The sequence below is a fragment of the Varanus komodoensis genome, unplaced genomic scaffold (genome assembly GCF_004798865.1).
Source record: "Varanus komodoensis strain SLA01 unplaced genomic scaffold, ASM479886v1 scaffold33, whole genome shotgun sequence".
Lineage (NCBI taxonomy): Eukaryota > Metazoa > Chordata > Lepidosauria > Squamata > Varanidae > Varanus > Varanus komodoensis.
In genome coordinates this window covers 506,098-523,259 of record NW_025335817.1, presented here as the reverse complement: position 1 = coordinate 523,259, position 17,162 = coordinate 506,098, and the positions used below count along the sequence as shown (strand labels likewise).

Below are 17,162 nucleotides of genomic sequence, written 5' to 3'. Positions count from 1 at the left end.
TAGCTCATTTGAATAGCAGCTCATTTGAATAGGATAAATGTTTCTCCTATGGACTAAAGGCGGAAAATCTGGAGTGGATATATCCTGATCCAAAATGGGCCTCAACAATTTTCTCATACATCCCTAACCCCAAGTGCCTTGTCTGCTCGATGGCATGACAGTCCCTCGCCTTCAAGGACCTCTTTGTCTTGGGCCAACCTGTATTTTGGGGCTGGGAATGACTTCTGCCTAGAGACATATCGCCATGCTGAGTGGACAATTCTGCAGTGGGTGGCCATGTTATAGATCCAATATAGCAATATATGTGGCTCAAACCAAAGGCTCAGACAGACTCCTGTTTCCCCGGCAGTGACAGCCAGATGCTTCTGGGAATCCCAAGGGGAGGAAAGGGACATTGATCTTGAACCTAGAGATATTGTCCATGATGAGCCATCTGTCATGAGCATATCCCTCTTCTTTTCCCTTTCCAGCAGATCAAGGGGAAAGGCTTCTAAGATACCATCCTTTACAGAACTAGGCTGTAAGCCAGGACTGGCTTTGGAATACAGAGTGAGCAATAATAAAGTCATGAAGAAGTCGCATCTATCAAGGGAGTGATCCTGCTGGCAGGTGGAGTTAGCTCTTGCCCATTTCTGGAGTTGATCTCAAACTGATTCCCCATCTTACCCCCAAAAGGACTGGCTCCACGCTAAGGGAAGTTCAAGCTGCTCCTGGACCAGACAGGGGGAATGCTGGGAATTACTCAATTGGCCCATTTATTTGGCTTGACAATAAGCCACTGAGTTGATGAACTTCAACTCCTGCTTCTCTGACCCACCTTGTTCTATTGTGCCTCCCCTGAACTTGAAGGTCACCTCACTCTGACCAGCCACTTGGCTAATTGCTCTCATTCACCTTGGCACATAAGTAGTGCATTCCAACCCCTCCTCTTCCTCCCCTAGTTAAATTTCAACTTGCTAGCTTGGAATGGTGCATTTTGAGAGAAGGGGCCTTCTCCCAACATCACCATGCAGCTCCCTCACCTTCTTCATTAATTCACATAGTCCCCCTTTAAACCCATCTAAGTTAGTGGCTCTCAACTCACATCACCTATGACTACCATGTCCAAAATTCTAGGGACCTTTTTCCCTGCTGAAGGCTTTCAGTGAGAGCTGGTCTTGCATCCTCCACTAGCCCAATTTCAGATTTTCAAGCAGTGGTTTAGTGCCTGAACTGCAACGTTCTGTTACTTGTAAGTACACCCCACTGAGTTCAATGAGACTCTCACTTCTCAGTCAGTGGGCGAAGGACTGCAGTCCTAATCGCTCTTTGCTGAAGAGCGAGGATGAATGAAAATCAGGAAGCAGCCCCACTGGCACCTGAATCCGTTGCACTTTTGCCAGAGGTGACATGTACAATAAGAGAAGCATTTGATCTTCAGTCCTTCAAAGCCAGGAGAGGAGGCGGGGGGAGATCTTGGGCTAGGAATGCAGACTCCAGATGAAGAAGCAGCGACGCTGCTATGGAAATGTACCGAATTGCTAATGAGAAGCAAGAATCCCTTTCAGCCTGCAGAAGCGGCCAAAGAAGCCCTCACCCCCCAAACCGCATGATACTCCTGACAACCTTGGACTGCGTGTTAATCCAGCTTTTTCTCTCCAGCCCAGATGGGACCAAGGTGCATTTCACAGCTCCGCATATCACTTAGAAATAATGCAGTTCTGGTGTATTCTGGGCTGTTGTCTTTGAGAATTATCTTCAGCCAGGCAGGCTCAACTCAGAGTTATGGCAGTGGCAGCACAGGGACAGATGGGAAGACACCAGCTCCTGTCACCATTCATTCATTAGTGCTTGCAGAAGCAGGGGAAGCAACCCCAAAGAGCTGAGTGGGGGAAGCCAGAGAGCCCAAGAAACTGGCAGCAGGACCCCCACTGGGATGTGAGGTTCAGCCGTTGCCCAAATAGGTGATGCTGAGGTTGGCCTTCTTCTACAATCAGGTGACTTACAGAGGTGCATTGTGTGTAGGCCTGGGTGAGGTCAAGGAACAGATCTGGGTAGTGGCTGGAAATTAGGAGAAACGCTGGGCTAGGGAGAAGGTCCAGCCTTGATGGCTGCTTCTCTGGGCTTCAGCCTTGAGGTTTAGAAGGAGATGCCAGTGCAGTTATAGTCTCTCCTATGGAAGCCTTTGAAAGAAGGGCAGTCAAAGCAATCTCCAGGGAAAGCATTCCTCCGTTTCACCATCTCTATTCACTACGGACCTCAGTGTTTATTTTAGATTATTCTTGCTGTGCTGACCCCATGAAGGTAAAGTTCTGGATCTGGAAAAGGTGTGAGAAGATTGTGTCTAAAATTCGGCGGAATTCAGGTGAGAGATTCTGTCACACAACCAAGGAATTGCTTCTACACAGAGAACGTAGATGCAACTGTGAAATTGGTTACTAGAAGATGTAGTGTTGGCCACCAATTTGAATGGCTTCAAAAGGGGAACAGACCAATTCCTAGAGGAGGAGAAGGCTTTCCAGAGATGGTCACATGGTGTCTCCAGTATCAAAGGCGGCCATGCTCCCATATACAAATTTCCGGGAAATAAAAATTTCAGTCTAGCATGCCAAGCACATTGCAATTATTTCTCACTTTTACACTTTTCCAAAGTGCAATGCAATTCTCAGCTCCAAAAACAAAACAACCCAAAATGTATATTTCAGGAGAGGTACGTGCAAGAATGTATAGTTCAGGATAAACTACATATAAAGTATGTCTTGTATAATCATATTCATGCAGGAAAGGCATATTTGAGGGGGGATTAAAAGAATGTGGATTTTCAGGCTTTCTTTAAAATTGGAGATTGATGGCAGCAATGGGACAGGATGGACTTATTCACACGCGCAAAACTGAGATGAGCTGGAAATAGAAGGGCCCATCCATCCTGGGATGAAACACAGTTTTCACAAGCAAACATGTCGAATTTTCCAATTATCATCTGTGAAAAGTTGGACGGCTGGCAGGTTGCTGGCGGCTATGTGGGTCATCCGTCTTTGTTTGTTGTTTGCCTTGTAGCAACCAGCTCCAAGAAGAATTCGGTGGAAGCTGGTCTGCATAAGCGGCTGAGAATTTCACGTGACACTGAACCAACGGAGACAGTCAACAGGGGATAAGGCGAGGAACATGAGAGTGAAAAGCAAAATGACAAGTGACCTGGGAATATTTAAGCATGCTGTCTGGATTAATCCTCCTCTCTCGGAGATGGTCACCACCTATCCAGCACATAAATACCAGTCAGCGTGCGTGGATGCTGCAGCCAGCTTGGTAAAATAAACAGGCACTGGCAGCCATGCATGCAGAGCATCATTTTGAAAGCACAATGTTCCAGCTAAACAGCAGGAGTTGGAAGAACAACTTTAGAAAAGGGAGGGCATAAGGTCTTTCTTTTAATTCTCTGCACTGGATTTTTAAAAAATGATGGTACTTTGTACATCCTTAACATTCAGCAAGAATACTCGAAAGGACACAGAACAGGCAAGAAGGGGTCTGGTTGGTCCAGAATTCTTTTCGCAGTGGACAACTAGCTGCCTGCAGAAGCCCACAAGCAACCTAAGGGCAAGAGCACCCTCCAACCCTTGTTCCCCAGCAACTGGTGAACACAGGCAGAGTTCCTCTCCCATCAATAGGGCATGGCCATCAGGACTAGGAGCCAGGTGTTGCCTTCTTCTCCATGCATTTCTTTGCTCCCCTTTTAGGGCCGTCAAGCCTGGAGGCACTACCTAAACTTGCTAATACAAAGACCTGGACCATAGAGAGAATGAAAGATGAAGTTCTTCCAATTCAGCCTTCTGGGAGTGGAATGGGAGAGGAAGTTCTCTAAGCTGGAAGACCAGGCAAGGGGTCCACAGACTTGGAGTTGTCTTGGAAACCCCCATTGGTAAGATGCACAGAGGCTGCAAAGAACTAACCATTACCTGTGTTCACTGCCCGTCTCAGGCCCTGCCTCACCTGCCACCTCATCCTTCTTCACGCAGGTGCCAGGTGTTCCTGTGTGCAGATCAGGTGCCCACCAAACTAAGCTAAGACCCTTCTTCCATGAGAAAGCATCACCAACTTGCGCTCTTGCTCAGATGGCTTGCGACAGCCCTCGTGGCCAGTTATGCAAAACGGTTTTGCAGAAGAGGCTGCTACGTGTTAATGAGGATTTCTATTCACAAATGAGACACATATGTATTATTCAGCATTTTGCCTCTCCAGGCAAGTGTTGATGTTGTACTAAGAAAGCAAAATTTCTGATGCAGCCTTGAATTACACTGAATAAAAATGAACAGCACTCTTTCCCTCTCTCTCGCTCTACATAACACAATCCAGCTTTGTAATTAAGGCTGGAATGAAAGCATTATTAGAACTGCAACAATATTGTGCTCTTATGTGACAATTCTGGGTGGTTTGCCAAATGGAGCCGATCCATTAATGCATCCATTTCTATTAAGAAATGAGCACTTCCCATCTTGCTGCAAGATCACAGGAGATGGTTTCAGCTCAGCCCTAGGCAGAAACTTTGCCTTGACTGACAGGTGTCCAGTCCATCCAAAACTTGAGTTGCACATACTGCTGCTGAGAAAGAACACACCAAAGGTATAAGCACCTGAACACAGATCTTTCCTCCATCAAAACCCATGAAATTAACGAGCACACATGCGGAACGAGAAACCAGCGTGGCAATCACGAAGGTAAACCAGTGCAATAAAAATGAGCAAAGCATGAAATGAATGACTATAAAAAGAAAGAAAACCCAAAGATGTTTCACTGGGCACCTCTCCAACATTCAGATATTCTGGGCGAAAGAAATGGGGATGTTTTATAAAATGGCATCATCCTACCTGTTATACAGAAGGATATCGGGCTTCCATATCTGACCATCAGGAAAACGGACATTTTTCACTCCAGGGTAATCAGACATGTTCCACTGTAAATAGTAGTCTGTCCAATACTTGAAATGGAAAACAAAAATGAACACACACATGACCAGGAGTTATTCTAGCTTTCCATTAACTTACCTTTTCAGAGGAATGGCCCAAGATTAGCATTTTCCTCAGATAAGCATTATCTGGATCTCTCTTTCTCTCAAAAAGAGCAACATTTTGCTTGCAATTGTAACCTCTTCATAAATTGAACATTTAGCTACCTGAAGCAGGGGCTAAACCAATTGAAAGCATTAAAATTTCATTTTTAGGTCATCCAATTGTATACAACTGCCTATAAAAGATATTCCAGTATATTTGTGACTTATGCTTAATATCTCCTCAAGCACAAAATTGGAACATAGCGATTTTTCAAAGATAAGACCCACACATTCACTCCAATTACATTTCTTTTTAGAGCCATAACTTCGTTGGTTCCTTTTAGATAAAAATGATTGTGCTGTAATAACCAATTAGAAGCGCATTAGGTTGGTTGGCCAAAGGTCTCTTTACTGATAAGATGCATGAGCAATTTTTACCTTCTGAAGGAACGAGGTGGGTTTATCGCTGGAAGAAAAGCTTGTCATGAACGAGAAAAGGAACCATTCTGTTTACATTTCGCTCTCATTGAAAATGTATTTTTTCAGAAGTCACCAATCTGCACACATATTTAGAGAGTGTGCAATGTGCTTCTTCACAGATATTTATGCCTGTTGGCTACAGATACCCCTTTTTTCTCTTGTCACCCACAGGAGTCTTGATGCCAGTCTAGTTCACCCAACTTTATGGTTCCTAAGGAATTAACACGGAGTATTCTTATCAGTTATAATGCCAAAAGCAACAATTTTTTTCTGAACATAATTCCAAAAAATGTGCCATGCATTTAAGCAAACACCACCACCATCATCATCATTATTATCATCCCCCCCCCCCCCAATGAGCAGTTTAAGCTTCGGGTTGGCTCCAGACTTAGCCATGTTCGACCCACCGGAATCAATGGGAGTTACGTTCTGATCGATTTCAAAGGGGCTGTTGTTAGGTATGGCTTGAAAGGGGCCCAACCCATTGCCACTGTCATCATCACCAAAACAGGGATAATGGAACATCAGGAGTGCCTTGAAAACCTTCCAGCACAGCTTAGACCCTTGCAATTAGCATCACCTGCATCACGACCCAACAACCTGAAGAGACCAGGATGAAGGAGCAAGGTGAATGCTGGCTCCTGTTGATTTGCGCTAACCTGCACTGTCAAGTCCTCTCATCATTCATTTCACCTTCAGAGAGTCAGACGCTTCCACCACATGCTTATTTTGCTCCACACAATGTATGAAAGCCTCATTATGAGGCAGTGCTGGCCTCTTGGATAACTTCGGCCTGACCATTAGCTATTCTTTTGCAAACAGCATGCTGTTTGCAGCATTGCCAACCTCAAGAAGGATCAGAGTGAAGCCTCCAGTTCCTGTTGGAGGAAGAGTTAAAACAGGATGTCTAGTGCCGAACTCTCAACATTTTCAGCACCTGTGACTCTTAACAACCTGCTCCTTAATTAAACTGCCTGGGTTCTTCAGGCACCAATTCCACAAGTGGGTGCATTTATTTCCTACTTTTGCTGAAGAGCACATGCCCTTTTCATATCTCCTTTTAAAAATGCAAATGCATGATTAACGGCAATAGAAGAAAATCTCGCTACAGGGTAAGAGCTTGATTTTTAAAAAATAATGCTAGCATTCAAAAGAAAAGTGGGGTTGAATTGAGACTACTCACTTCTGGGGCGAAACAAAGGATGCCTTATCAAAATTTCCCTCATGCACTTATATTGATCAAATTTCAGGAGCGGGGGCTGATGGGAGCATTCCTTACAGGAGCTGTCTATGGTCCTGAACCAAAATGGGTCTCCAATAAAACTTAGAATAAATGCTGCAGTGGATACTGTGGCACTTGTGGAAAAGCTGGTTCCATACAGTTCCTGCCATCTGGTTTGAAGTGCTCATGTTTCAGATGGCTCCAAATAACAAGGGGTGCTAAGATAAGAAAAAGAAAGTCGCACTATAAGACGGCGTGAATTTTTGGCCCAAACTCCTCCAACTTTGTTGCCGCTACCGCTTTTACTGTGTGTTGCAAAACACACAGCATGTCAACAAAGTTTGCCCTGATTTTCTTGGCTGCTACAGCAAGAAGGGACGCTTTCTAGATACTTGCCCCTTTAGCAAAGAACAAGCTGTTATTGCATTCAAAGACAGCTCAGCTGTGGATTCAGCTTGACTGCCAATGGGCAAGGGACCTTGTGAGAGATCATGCACCAATGCCTCAATCTGATGCAGGCATGTCAGATTCCACCATCGCTCCCAGTGCAGAACCTGAGCTGGCAGAGCAACAGAGAGAATCCTGAATCAATCAGAGAAAGGGGAAACAGGGGAGCATTTCATGGAAAGCTTTGGCCCAGGTCCAGGATATCAATAAATAATCTGGAACAGCCACTTCTTTAATGGCTCCATTTTGTAGACTTTTTATTTTAATTTATTTGCTTTGGGAATGCAGTATCATCTCCTACATTTGCCGTGCAATTTTGACCTCGAGCAAGCAAATAATTCCTTTCTGAAACTGGGGCAGGAGTGCCCATGCCTCCACTCCTGACGAACGGAATTGCCAGCCTTCTCTGCTTTTGTTTTTGCTTTTCCTTGCAGGGGAGATGGGCTGCTGCTGCAGCTGACGCATTGAGCTCGGTGCCCACAGTCCAAACAAATGGCAGCAGATCACACATGTAGAAATAAATAGCTCCTTCAGGATAAGCCTCGCCTCTGAAAGTGAAGCCATCTGGACCAAGCCACTGAACAGTGGCTGCACAGATCAGAGTTTGGCAGCCGGCGTCTGTCTGTGTCTGAAGCCCTTTGGATGCGCTCAGTCAAAGCTGAGTTGAAAGAAGGTGCAAGGTTTCCTGCAAGGGAGAATGCTGTTCAGTTAATGCTTCATTTGGTTGGCTTCGTGTCTGAACCCCAGTCATCTGAAGGGGTGCAAGCGTCCACCCAGAGCTTGGGTTTCCTGTCACTGCACAGAGAGAAGGCCCAAGCACTGCATGGCAGGAGGGTGAGGTTGCACTCCTATCCAGCTTGTGAGCAGCTGCTTAGCTGTTGTGGGAAGAGAATGTTGGACTAGATGGCCCCATGGCCTGACCCAACAGAACTGCTCCTCTGCTCCTTAGAAGCCGGTTTCTCCCAATATTTGACAGCTGGGCTGCAGCTCCAGTCAGTAATTGACAAGCTCCAACAGCTGACTCACACTCACACGGTCAGGCACTAACTGCATTTGACAGCTGGCAAATGCAGTAGCAATCAGTAATTGGCAGGATCTGATAGATGTCTTGCAATAGAATTTTATGAATTGCATTTATTCATTAATAAATGTAGACCTTACCGGGAGTACAGCATTCAGTTTTGGGCAGCCAAGTGTTAAAAGGGTGCTGATAATCTGGAGAGGGTTCGGAGGCAGGCAATGAAGATGATACAGGGCCTGGAAAATAAGTCTTACGACAAGAGGCTGACTGAACTGGGCCTGTTCAGCCTTGAGAAAAGAAAACTAAGAGCTGACACTGGATGGGTACCTCAAAGGCTGTCACAAAGAAGCAGAAGACCTCTTCTCACTCATCCCGGGTTGTAGGACATGGAACAAAGAACTTAACCTGCAGTACACCAGGTGCAGGCTAGAAACAAGGAAGAATTTCCTGACTGTCAGAGCAATACAACGGTGGGACCACCTGCCAAGAGAGGTCATGGGCTCTTGCACAATAGATGCATTCAAGAAGAAAATAGACCACAATCTGTGTGGGATGAAGTAACTGGCAGGGGGTTGGACCGATGACCTTCTTGGCCCCTTCCAACTCTATGATTCTATGATTAAATCATTCACAACAGACAATCTAGGTTTTGTCAAACCCTATTACCCTTGAGGACTTTTATTTATTTATTTCTGTGCCACCCAATAGCCCAATTAGCTATTCATTTGTGTGTTTTCAAGAGACTTTAACACAACCATGCCTTCAAAACAAACTTCTAAGCTTTAAAACTCACCATATGTAGCCAAATGTTGGTGGTTAAGACTTGGTTCTTTTCATCCTGCCAAAAAGGAAAATAAAGAAAGGAGAATGAATGAAGAGTTTGTGAAATGCCACCCCCATTTTTCTTCTGCTATATCTTTTTAAACAACTTCGTATTCAGAATCAACGGCCTGGGGAATTCATGTGGATTCTCTATAACAACTCATGTTAACTGATTTTAGAACGTCAGCCATATGAGCTACCGCTCCACACATCTGGCTGGGTGCCAGTTCTGAAGCAGCTTATCTGTGTCCAGTAAACCAGAGGAGGGGAGCCTTATTCATAGGTTCAAAAAGGAACCATCAGTTGGGGGCTTCAGCTAATGGGAGGATAGAAGCCAAGCCAAAAGTGGTTGGAGTTTCCACCACTCCAGGATGTCAACGCATCAGCCCCTGATTGCCCAGGCAGTTGGTACAAGACCAAGAAACATCTAAAAATGTACCACAATTCAAATAGGCTGCAGCTTCTCGATGCTCTTCGAGGGCTTCCCCCTATAGAGTGCATTGCAATAAGCTACGCAGGAAGTCATTAAGGCAGGATCACTTAGTGTGGTCCACTTAGTCATCTCTGGAAGGGGTGCACCTGGAACACCACTTGAAGCACCAAGAACAGGCTGAGGAGCAACACTGAGCAAGCGCCAGACGCATGGCCAAATCAATAGCGAGGTTCAGAGTTGTTTCTATCAATTAGCACTGCATAGCAGGTGTATTCTCAGGTGGATATTGTGAGTAAAGCTGTTAATAGAAGCTCTGTCCACAGTCCATCCATCACAGGTAAATACTGACTTTCAGCTAAATGGCTATTTAAGAACCTTGGTGGAAATGGACTTGTTTTGCCATGAAGGCTCTACCTTGATGTCTCAGGGAAAGATTCCATTAGTCATTATCAATGTTGCTTCCATGCAGCCTGCTGTTAATAATGGCTCATAAAGGTGTAGCTTGTTGCTGCAGCGGTTGAGAGAAATGCCTCATCAATGTTAATGGCTCTGTTATTACTTCCAAGCCATACCCAAACATTGCTGTAACGCATCAGTCAAGTAACAGCCTATTAGCAAAAAGCCAATGTGATGAAAACCCTGCTTTCCAAAGCCGTACATCCACTATTAAACCTTGAACTTAAGCCTGGAGTCAGCACCAAAAGCCACTGGAGCCAATGCCAAAAGCTTACTGGGGTAGGAGGACCCAACACCAGAGAACAGGAGAAATGAGTTCAAAGGCATGTTTAGAGGCCTCTCTAAAGGGCAATAGGAATCCTAGGTGGTTAATGCTCCAAAAAATCTTAGTTAGGAGCTACCATGGAGATCGTCTAGCCCTGCTACCGGCTCAGTACAAGAAGTTGCTACTCCAGTATCCCCAATAAATCTCCATCCAGCCTCTAGTTAAATACCTCCAGCAAGGCAGTTTCTTCCACAGTCAGACTGTGATATATTAAGAAGTTTATCCTAAGGCTCAGTAGAATCTTCCTCCCTGAAATTTCCACCCATTGGTTTTAGTCCTGTCCTTCTGAGCAACAGAGAACAAACCCACTCCACCTTCTGCATGATGTCTCCTGAGATCTATGAAGCTAGCTAACATGTCTTTTCTGAATCTTTTCTTCTCCAGGTCAAACATGCCCAGCACACACACACACACACACACACACACACACACACAGAGAGAGAGAGAGAGAGAGAGAGAGAGAGAGAGAGAGAGAGAGACTCTCTCTGTGAGAGAATCAGGAAATGGAGCCAAGAAGAAGAAACATCATCACAAGCCTGCCCATAGATTAACTCAGAGCTGGTCCTTCTGTTGCTTTCTTCTCCTGCCCAGGTTCAAAAGAAAAACAGAAGACTATAAGGAATGTTCTGGTTCCTCATTTTGCCTTGTGCTGGAGTTCAGTATTTTAACATTTCATTTTTCAATGACTGCCCTCTTCCCGTACTGCCCCCTACTTTACAGACAGTTCTCTGTTTGAAGGTGCCTTCTATCTGAAGAGTTGTCCACCCCAGCCCAATATAAAGTCAAAGAACCATAAGACCTTGCACCTATCAAGGCCTCCTCGTCAATCTTCTCCACTATGACCAGGGTTATCATATTTTTAGTTATTGGTTTCGTTATTGTGGTTTTGTTTCTGAATTTGCACCTGTACATATAAATGCTATAGGCATTGTTGCAAAGTTAGAAATAATTCACATTTCCAAATGTTATGCAAATAGGTATCTTCTTGTTCGGTGATGCATAAATGGCCACACTAACATGTCCACTTATAGCCCTAACCTGGCCACAACATGTGACCTTTGTTTCTGAGATGCTGAATGGATCTAAGCCTCTTGACTGACCGACCGGATACCCACGTGTCAAGATCTTTTTCATGCTTGGCATTTTTTGCATGGCTGTGAGTGACCGCTGGCTTTGCACTGGCTTTCAAACAGCCTCTTCACTCAGATGTCAAGAACCGCAGTTTAAAAAAGGAAGTGAAGAATTGTGTACTTGTTCTTGTTCCTGAATTGCTCATTTGTGCCATTCGCTGAGGAGCATAAGTGAAGGAGAAGCAACTTTAGGGAAACTTCCTCTTTCCCCGGGTGTATTTCATTACTTTAAAAATTCAGAACGCATGAGAGAGCGGTTTTAGACGTAATAGCTCCCCCTTGGCTTACTGCGCCAAAGATGCCTTCCCCAAAGTCTGTCTTCCAGGCAGTTGCTATTCAGCCATAAAAACAACGCTGTGTGCTGAACACGGCCAGTGATGCTTCTGACTAAGAGCAAATGATTCCTCGGGCTTTTCCGCTAAGCAGTCTGGGCCGTTTCTCATCAGGGCTAGAGGAAGATTGGCAGCCTTCTGTTTCCCAGAAGCTTTGTTCCTCACTGCTGCACTTCCAACAGCTTCATTTGGAGACAAAAAGACAGACATCGGGCTTTTCCCATCTTCTGCCAGGCGATGAATGCGATGGATTATTCTTTTGCAAAACTGCAATCCTTCATATTCCCGGTAAATATGACAAACCATTCCCTTTTGCAACAAAGAAAATACAAATGAGTTATTGTTTTGTTTGGAGGGGAAAGGTTGCTGCAGCTGAAAACAGATTCTTAAGAGGTGGAAAAGGCCAGAGAGAGAGGAAATGGCCTTGCAAAAGCTCCATCCCTTTGCCAGCTCTAAAGCTGGACCTTCCACACAGGGTTTTAAGTGTGTCCTCATTTTCAGCCATGTCCAAAAGCTATTGGACACCTTCTTTTTACCGATTGCTTTTGGTGACCACATTCAAGGTGTCTCTCTGTACGTTGGCCTCACTCTGAACTTCAAGAACAGTAACACGTAGCCAGATCAGAATGACTGGATAGCACTCTGCCATCTGGCTGGTTGATACCTAGTAGATACCAAGCATGCTCCATGGGTCAGGGGTTGGAGGAAACAGTTTGGCATAGCTAGCACACAGCATCAGAAAGTGGTAGCATTCAAAATGTGATGCTCAACTGGTTGGGTTCTCCCATTTGATTCCAACGAGAAGCCCATATAAGGAGGAGGAAGAAGGAGATATGTTCTGAAACAACCAGAATGACAGGAAATATTCCAACAGTTAAAGTGCTTCACAACCTTTCTCCATAGCCCAAAGCAGAAGTTTGGGAGCCTTTGTTACAGCCCTACTATAGGAGTAAGTTATTGTAATCCAACAAGCACTTAGGAATATTCTGATGAAGGAGATGTGGTGAGGGACCAGGAAGTGGCTTTTTAGCCCACAACAAGCACAGTAGGAAATATGAGGAACCAACCGGTCCTTTGTGCACCTTCAGTGTGTGACTAAGATTTCATAAAACTGGCCTGTGGAGAAAGCATATTCCAAGCCCCCCATGCTGATGTAACAATTCTTGTTTTGCAGTAGTTCAGCATTCTGTTGATGATACATAATTCAGATTTCCCTTCAGGGATGGAGAAACGTAAGCAGGTGTGAGTCTGAAACCTGAGGATAAATTGCTTTGTGCAAAGATGGGTTTATTATTCAGAAGGAGCACACGGAAATGGCAAATGTAGGAACAAGTTGGTCATTGCATTTCTTCTACTAAACCACCTGGACAATTCAGGTTACTCAGATAAAAAATGTGGTCCTTCTCCATGTTCAGAACAAACCTGGAGGAGCAGCTTGGCCAGCAGGCTCCTGACCTTCTTGCTTCCATACACAGGGAATTTAGAAACAATAAAATGATTCCCATTATCAGTTAACTCCCAAACCCAGGGAGGTCTTTGTTAATATACCCACAGTTTTCATCACTGAAATGCTTTTATATCCCACCTTTCTGTGCAAGACAGCTCTCAGAAAGTATGACAAAAATAATTTAAATAAGCAGGACAGAGATGATCAACCAAGAAGGGGAAATGTGGAGACTCCCGAGTGTGAGAGAGAGAACAAAAATGGGAAAAACCCAACCAACAACCCTGTGTTGACTAGGCGGAAAAATATCAGCAGAGGGGTGAGCCAAACATCTCTTGGGCAGGATGTTTATTCATAAAAGGCCTGTTCCAAATACCTGTCAATGATAGCTATGGAGCAGGGAGTATAGTCAATGGGTGGGCAGGATCAGACCATATAATGGTCCTCTAAAGATCCTGGTTGCAAGCTGTTGGTGGCTTTACAGGTGATAGCCAGCACTTTGCACTGGGCTTAGGAAAGGGTGGAGAGATGAAGGAACTGTGCAGAATGATCCTAGACTTTCTATTCAGAAGTAAGTCCCATTGAATTCAATGGCACTCACTTGCAGGGAAGTGTGAAGAGGACTGAAGCCTCAGGCCAAAGCAAATATTGAGTTACTTCTCTATGGAGCAGCTTTCTTCTAAGTGGACAGGGGCTGAAACACTGGTATGAAGGGTAGAGGGACTTGCAAACAGCCCTTCCACACCTACTGGCACAAACTGCTCAATGGGATATAGAGCTATATCTGTTTTTGCTCCTTAAACCCATGCTTACACACCTGCTTTCCAAAATGACACTCCCCCAAGAGGGCTTCACTGCACACTTTTTCAGAAGGCATTACGCTTCCACATTTTGCAGTGCAGAATTTCGAAGGAAGCAAAGGCATTTCCACATGTGTGGGAGAAGAAAGAAAGAGGGGAGGAAGACACATTCCCATTTATCTGCCAGCAAAAGGACTATTTAGTTTTTGTTTGCTTCTTTGCCCATAGGATGAATGTTGTCACCTTTGGATAATGCAGGCAGTAAATCAAAAAATTATAGGTGCAGAGGAAATGCTGAGAAATTATCGGCCAAACCATTTAGCTGACTAGACCAGCTTTTAATTGACTCTCCTTTTATTTTCTGATTTTCCTCCCATCCTTCCTAAAGCACACAGCAAACCCTTTCTCCTCATCAGTCATTGGCCAAGTAATGACCCTTTTCCTGTAGAGGTTAAATTGTTGCACAGTTAATTGTAGTAACAGGTTAAGACCAAATAATTAATGAAGAGGTGGTAGTTGTGGTCAAGTAGCCATGCGAGGATATAAATTCCTCTCTAACAGAGCTGAGAGGCAACTTTTTCCTAAGTGAGCAATAAAATTAGCTCATGTTGCATCCTATGGATGCATTTCCTCTGGATGGAAAGCTAAATTCACAGTTAAATTCCCCTATTATTTGTGGGAAAAGAAAGTAGAGAGATTGTCCATGTCTGGGGAAGAACCAGAAAAGAAATCCTTTCTTTGAGTAATAAAACGATCTCCAGTATCAAAGGCAGTACAAATTTCCTGAAGGACACCTTTGGAAGGGAACTTCAGTGCCCAGATTGTGCTTGTAGGTTTCCAGAAGGCATCTGCTTAGCTGTTGCATGAAAAGTTTGCTGGGTTGGGTGGATTTTGGTTTGATCCCACACAGCTCATCTGATATTCTCACATCAAGTTCTTCAGAAAATTCCCTGATACTCCTATGAACAGCCTTTCATTAGCCAAAACAACACCATCAATGACTTCTACAAGCTCAAATCCATAATACAGTAATTATTAGGCCCCTTCAAAGGTAAAAAGAATTCTAAGTATTCTTGACCTCCAAGTCCTTTATCTGGCAGGGGAGTGAAGAGGAGGAAAAAAAGACCGGAGTGTTCATGATCAAAGTCTCAAGATGAAATGTGGGAGGAAGTTGCAGGAATTCAAATTGGGTTCTACCATATGATGTGATGGCTCCGGGTTGTGCTTTGGACAGCTCCTTAGGACCGATGGGAAGAAGAAACACAGAGACAAGAGCTGATAGCCCATTTTTGAAAATGTAAAAAAAAATTAAAAATCCTGCTGTCACTCACAATTGTCTGCATCTTCACGTGAAGCACACGGGGCCCTTGGCGGACTGCTCGACTACGGCTGAGCACCTTGGCGGCCTTTTAAATCAGTTTTTTCACAGCACACTTAGAGGGTGCTGATGTATCCTGCTCTACAGAGGACTCTGGTTTCTCTGAAGGCTGCTGGAGACCCGTCTGCCTGCAGAGCTGTGCGTCCTCTTCGGATTCCAAGACAAAGAACAGAAGGTCTGTTGCCCGCCCGCCCGCCCCTGGGCCCTGAACAGGGCGCTGACCAGGGCAGGAGCACGAGTCTCCTGGTCTCAGCTCTCCACGCAGCAGGACAGGTGCTGTGCTTCTATTTAAAATGTGGTCATCATTTCCCCGTTTTCCTCTAGACCCTTTCCAAATGTTATGCAAAGCACTGCCCTGTCTTCTTTGGTGATGCTCTGCCTTCTCCTTCTATTTGTGCTTCTCCTTCTATTTGTACATCAGTTTCTCCTTCCCCAGCAACATCATTTGTACATCAATTTCTCCTTCTCCGTCTATTCGTGTTTCTCCTTCTCCTTCCTCCTTCCTCTCCTCCTTCCTCCTTGGTGGTGCATAAGTGACCACCCACACATTGCTGTGACCCAGCAACCGGAGAAGCCATGCCGGAGAAGAATCCTTGAGTCCTGATGTGAAGATCAGATTCGGGATGCTAGTACATTGTCCACCTTTCAAAACATCGCACGCTGTTGCTTCTCGGCCAGTGGGCCTGAGCAGCAATCCTACCTCTATCCAAAGCTGGAGTGATTGTTCCCCCGTCACAACTCCCTAGAGGAAAGAGCGAAGACAAATAACACATAGCCAAACGCATGCATTCTTATAGAGAAACTCTTGGTCTCCAGAGCAGCATGCCATAATGAGAGCCATATAAGCTGCTTCATTTGAGATTTAAGAAAAGGGCAAGCCACCCATCCTACTTACAGCCCAGCGGTTAATCAGGTCATTATCTCTTATCTGATTTTCTGCTGCGCTTTCAGTTTAATTATTCTCAGCATCTTCCGGCATGCCAGGTTGAATTCTCAGGTGCAGGTTAAGAGAGGTGATCCAGCAGTGAGCGGTACTGAACCTGCTGCTGCATTTGCAATGATGGACTCGAGAAAGAGGGGAGAGGCTGCCAGCTGAAGAGGCACTTTCCAAACTGGGAACTCACTGGAAATATGTTGGATGGCTCTAAAAGGGGATTACAGCAAGTCATGGAGGCCTCAACTTTCAGTGGCCAATAGCTCTGATGGCTCCTTATTGCTCCCAGGAGCCAGAATATTCTTCACTCCGTCAGCATCAATTTGACTCCTTCAAAAATCCCTTTACTGTAACCTCTGCACATTGCAGAAATTTTGGCATTTTTATCCTACTTTCGCCTGCCCTCAAGGAGATTCCTCAAGCTGGAATTTCTTTCTCTCTAATTAGGGATTGATCTCCTGACCAAGTATCAAAGGAACATGATGGGATAAAAACTGGTTCCCTCGTTCTTCCCAAGCCTCCCTTCCTAACCTGCGATTAGTTGAAGAGCAAAGTTGAAGCAAGGAACCATTGATCTGTAAATTCTGTAAATTCTCTCTTCTCCATTTATTCCATTCACACACTGCAAACCCCCCTTGTTAGGGATCGTCACCTTTCAAGTGAAACTGGAGAAGAGAACTCTCCAAAGAAAGGACTGTCTGCTGTAAAAGAGGACACGTGGCCACCCCACCCATGCCGTTCCTTTCCTCTCCTCTTCCTTCTCTGTGGCCTTTTCCATTCCTTCACTTGTTTTCAACTTGCTGGAAAGGATTCCCTGCCCTTCCCCAGAGCGACAAGCCTCAGAGACAGGTTCACATCTCTGCATTTGAGGGACGCTAAAACTATGCTCCAAAACAGATTTTTTTTAGCTTC

The 17,162-nt window shown here is 44.9% G+C and overlaps 1 protein-coding gene across 1 annotated transcript in view; it reads right to left on the bottom strand.

The window, feature by feature from the left end:
• The window catches only part of CHRFAM7A (CHRNA7 (exons 5-10) and FAM7A (exons A-E) fusion), a 51,177-nt gene that overhangs the window by 13,506 nt on the left and 20,509 nt on the right, over positions 1 to 17,162 (bottom strand). Inside the window, exons 3-4 of the mRNA XM_044438886.1 lie at positions 8,990 to 9,034; positions 4,845 to 4,954 (exon numbers count right to left, since the gene is read on the bottom strand). Coding sequence (XP_044294821.1) covers positions 4,845 to 4,954; positions 8,990 to 9,034 — 155 coding nt within the window. The remainder of the gene's footprint in view (positions 1 to 4,844; positions 4,955 to 8,989; positions 9,035 to 17,162) is intronic.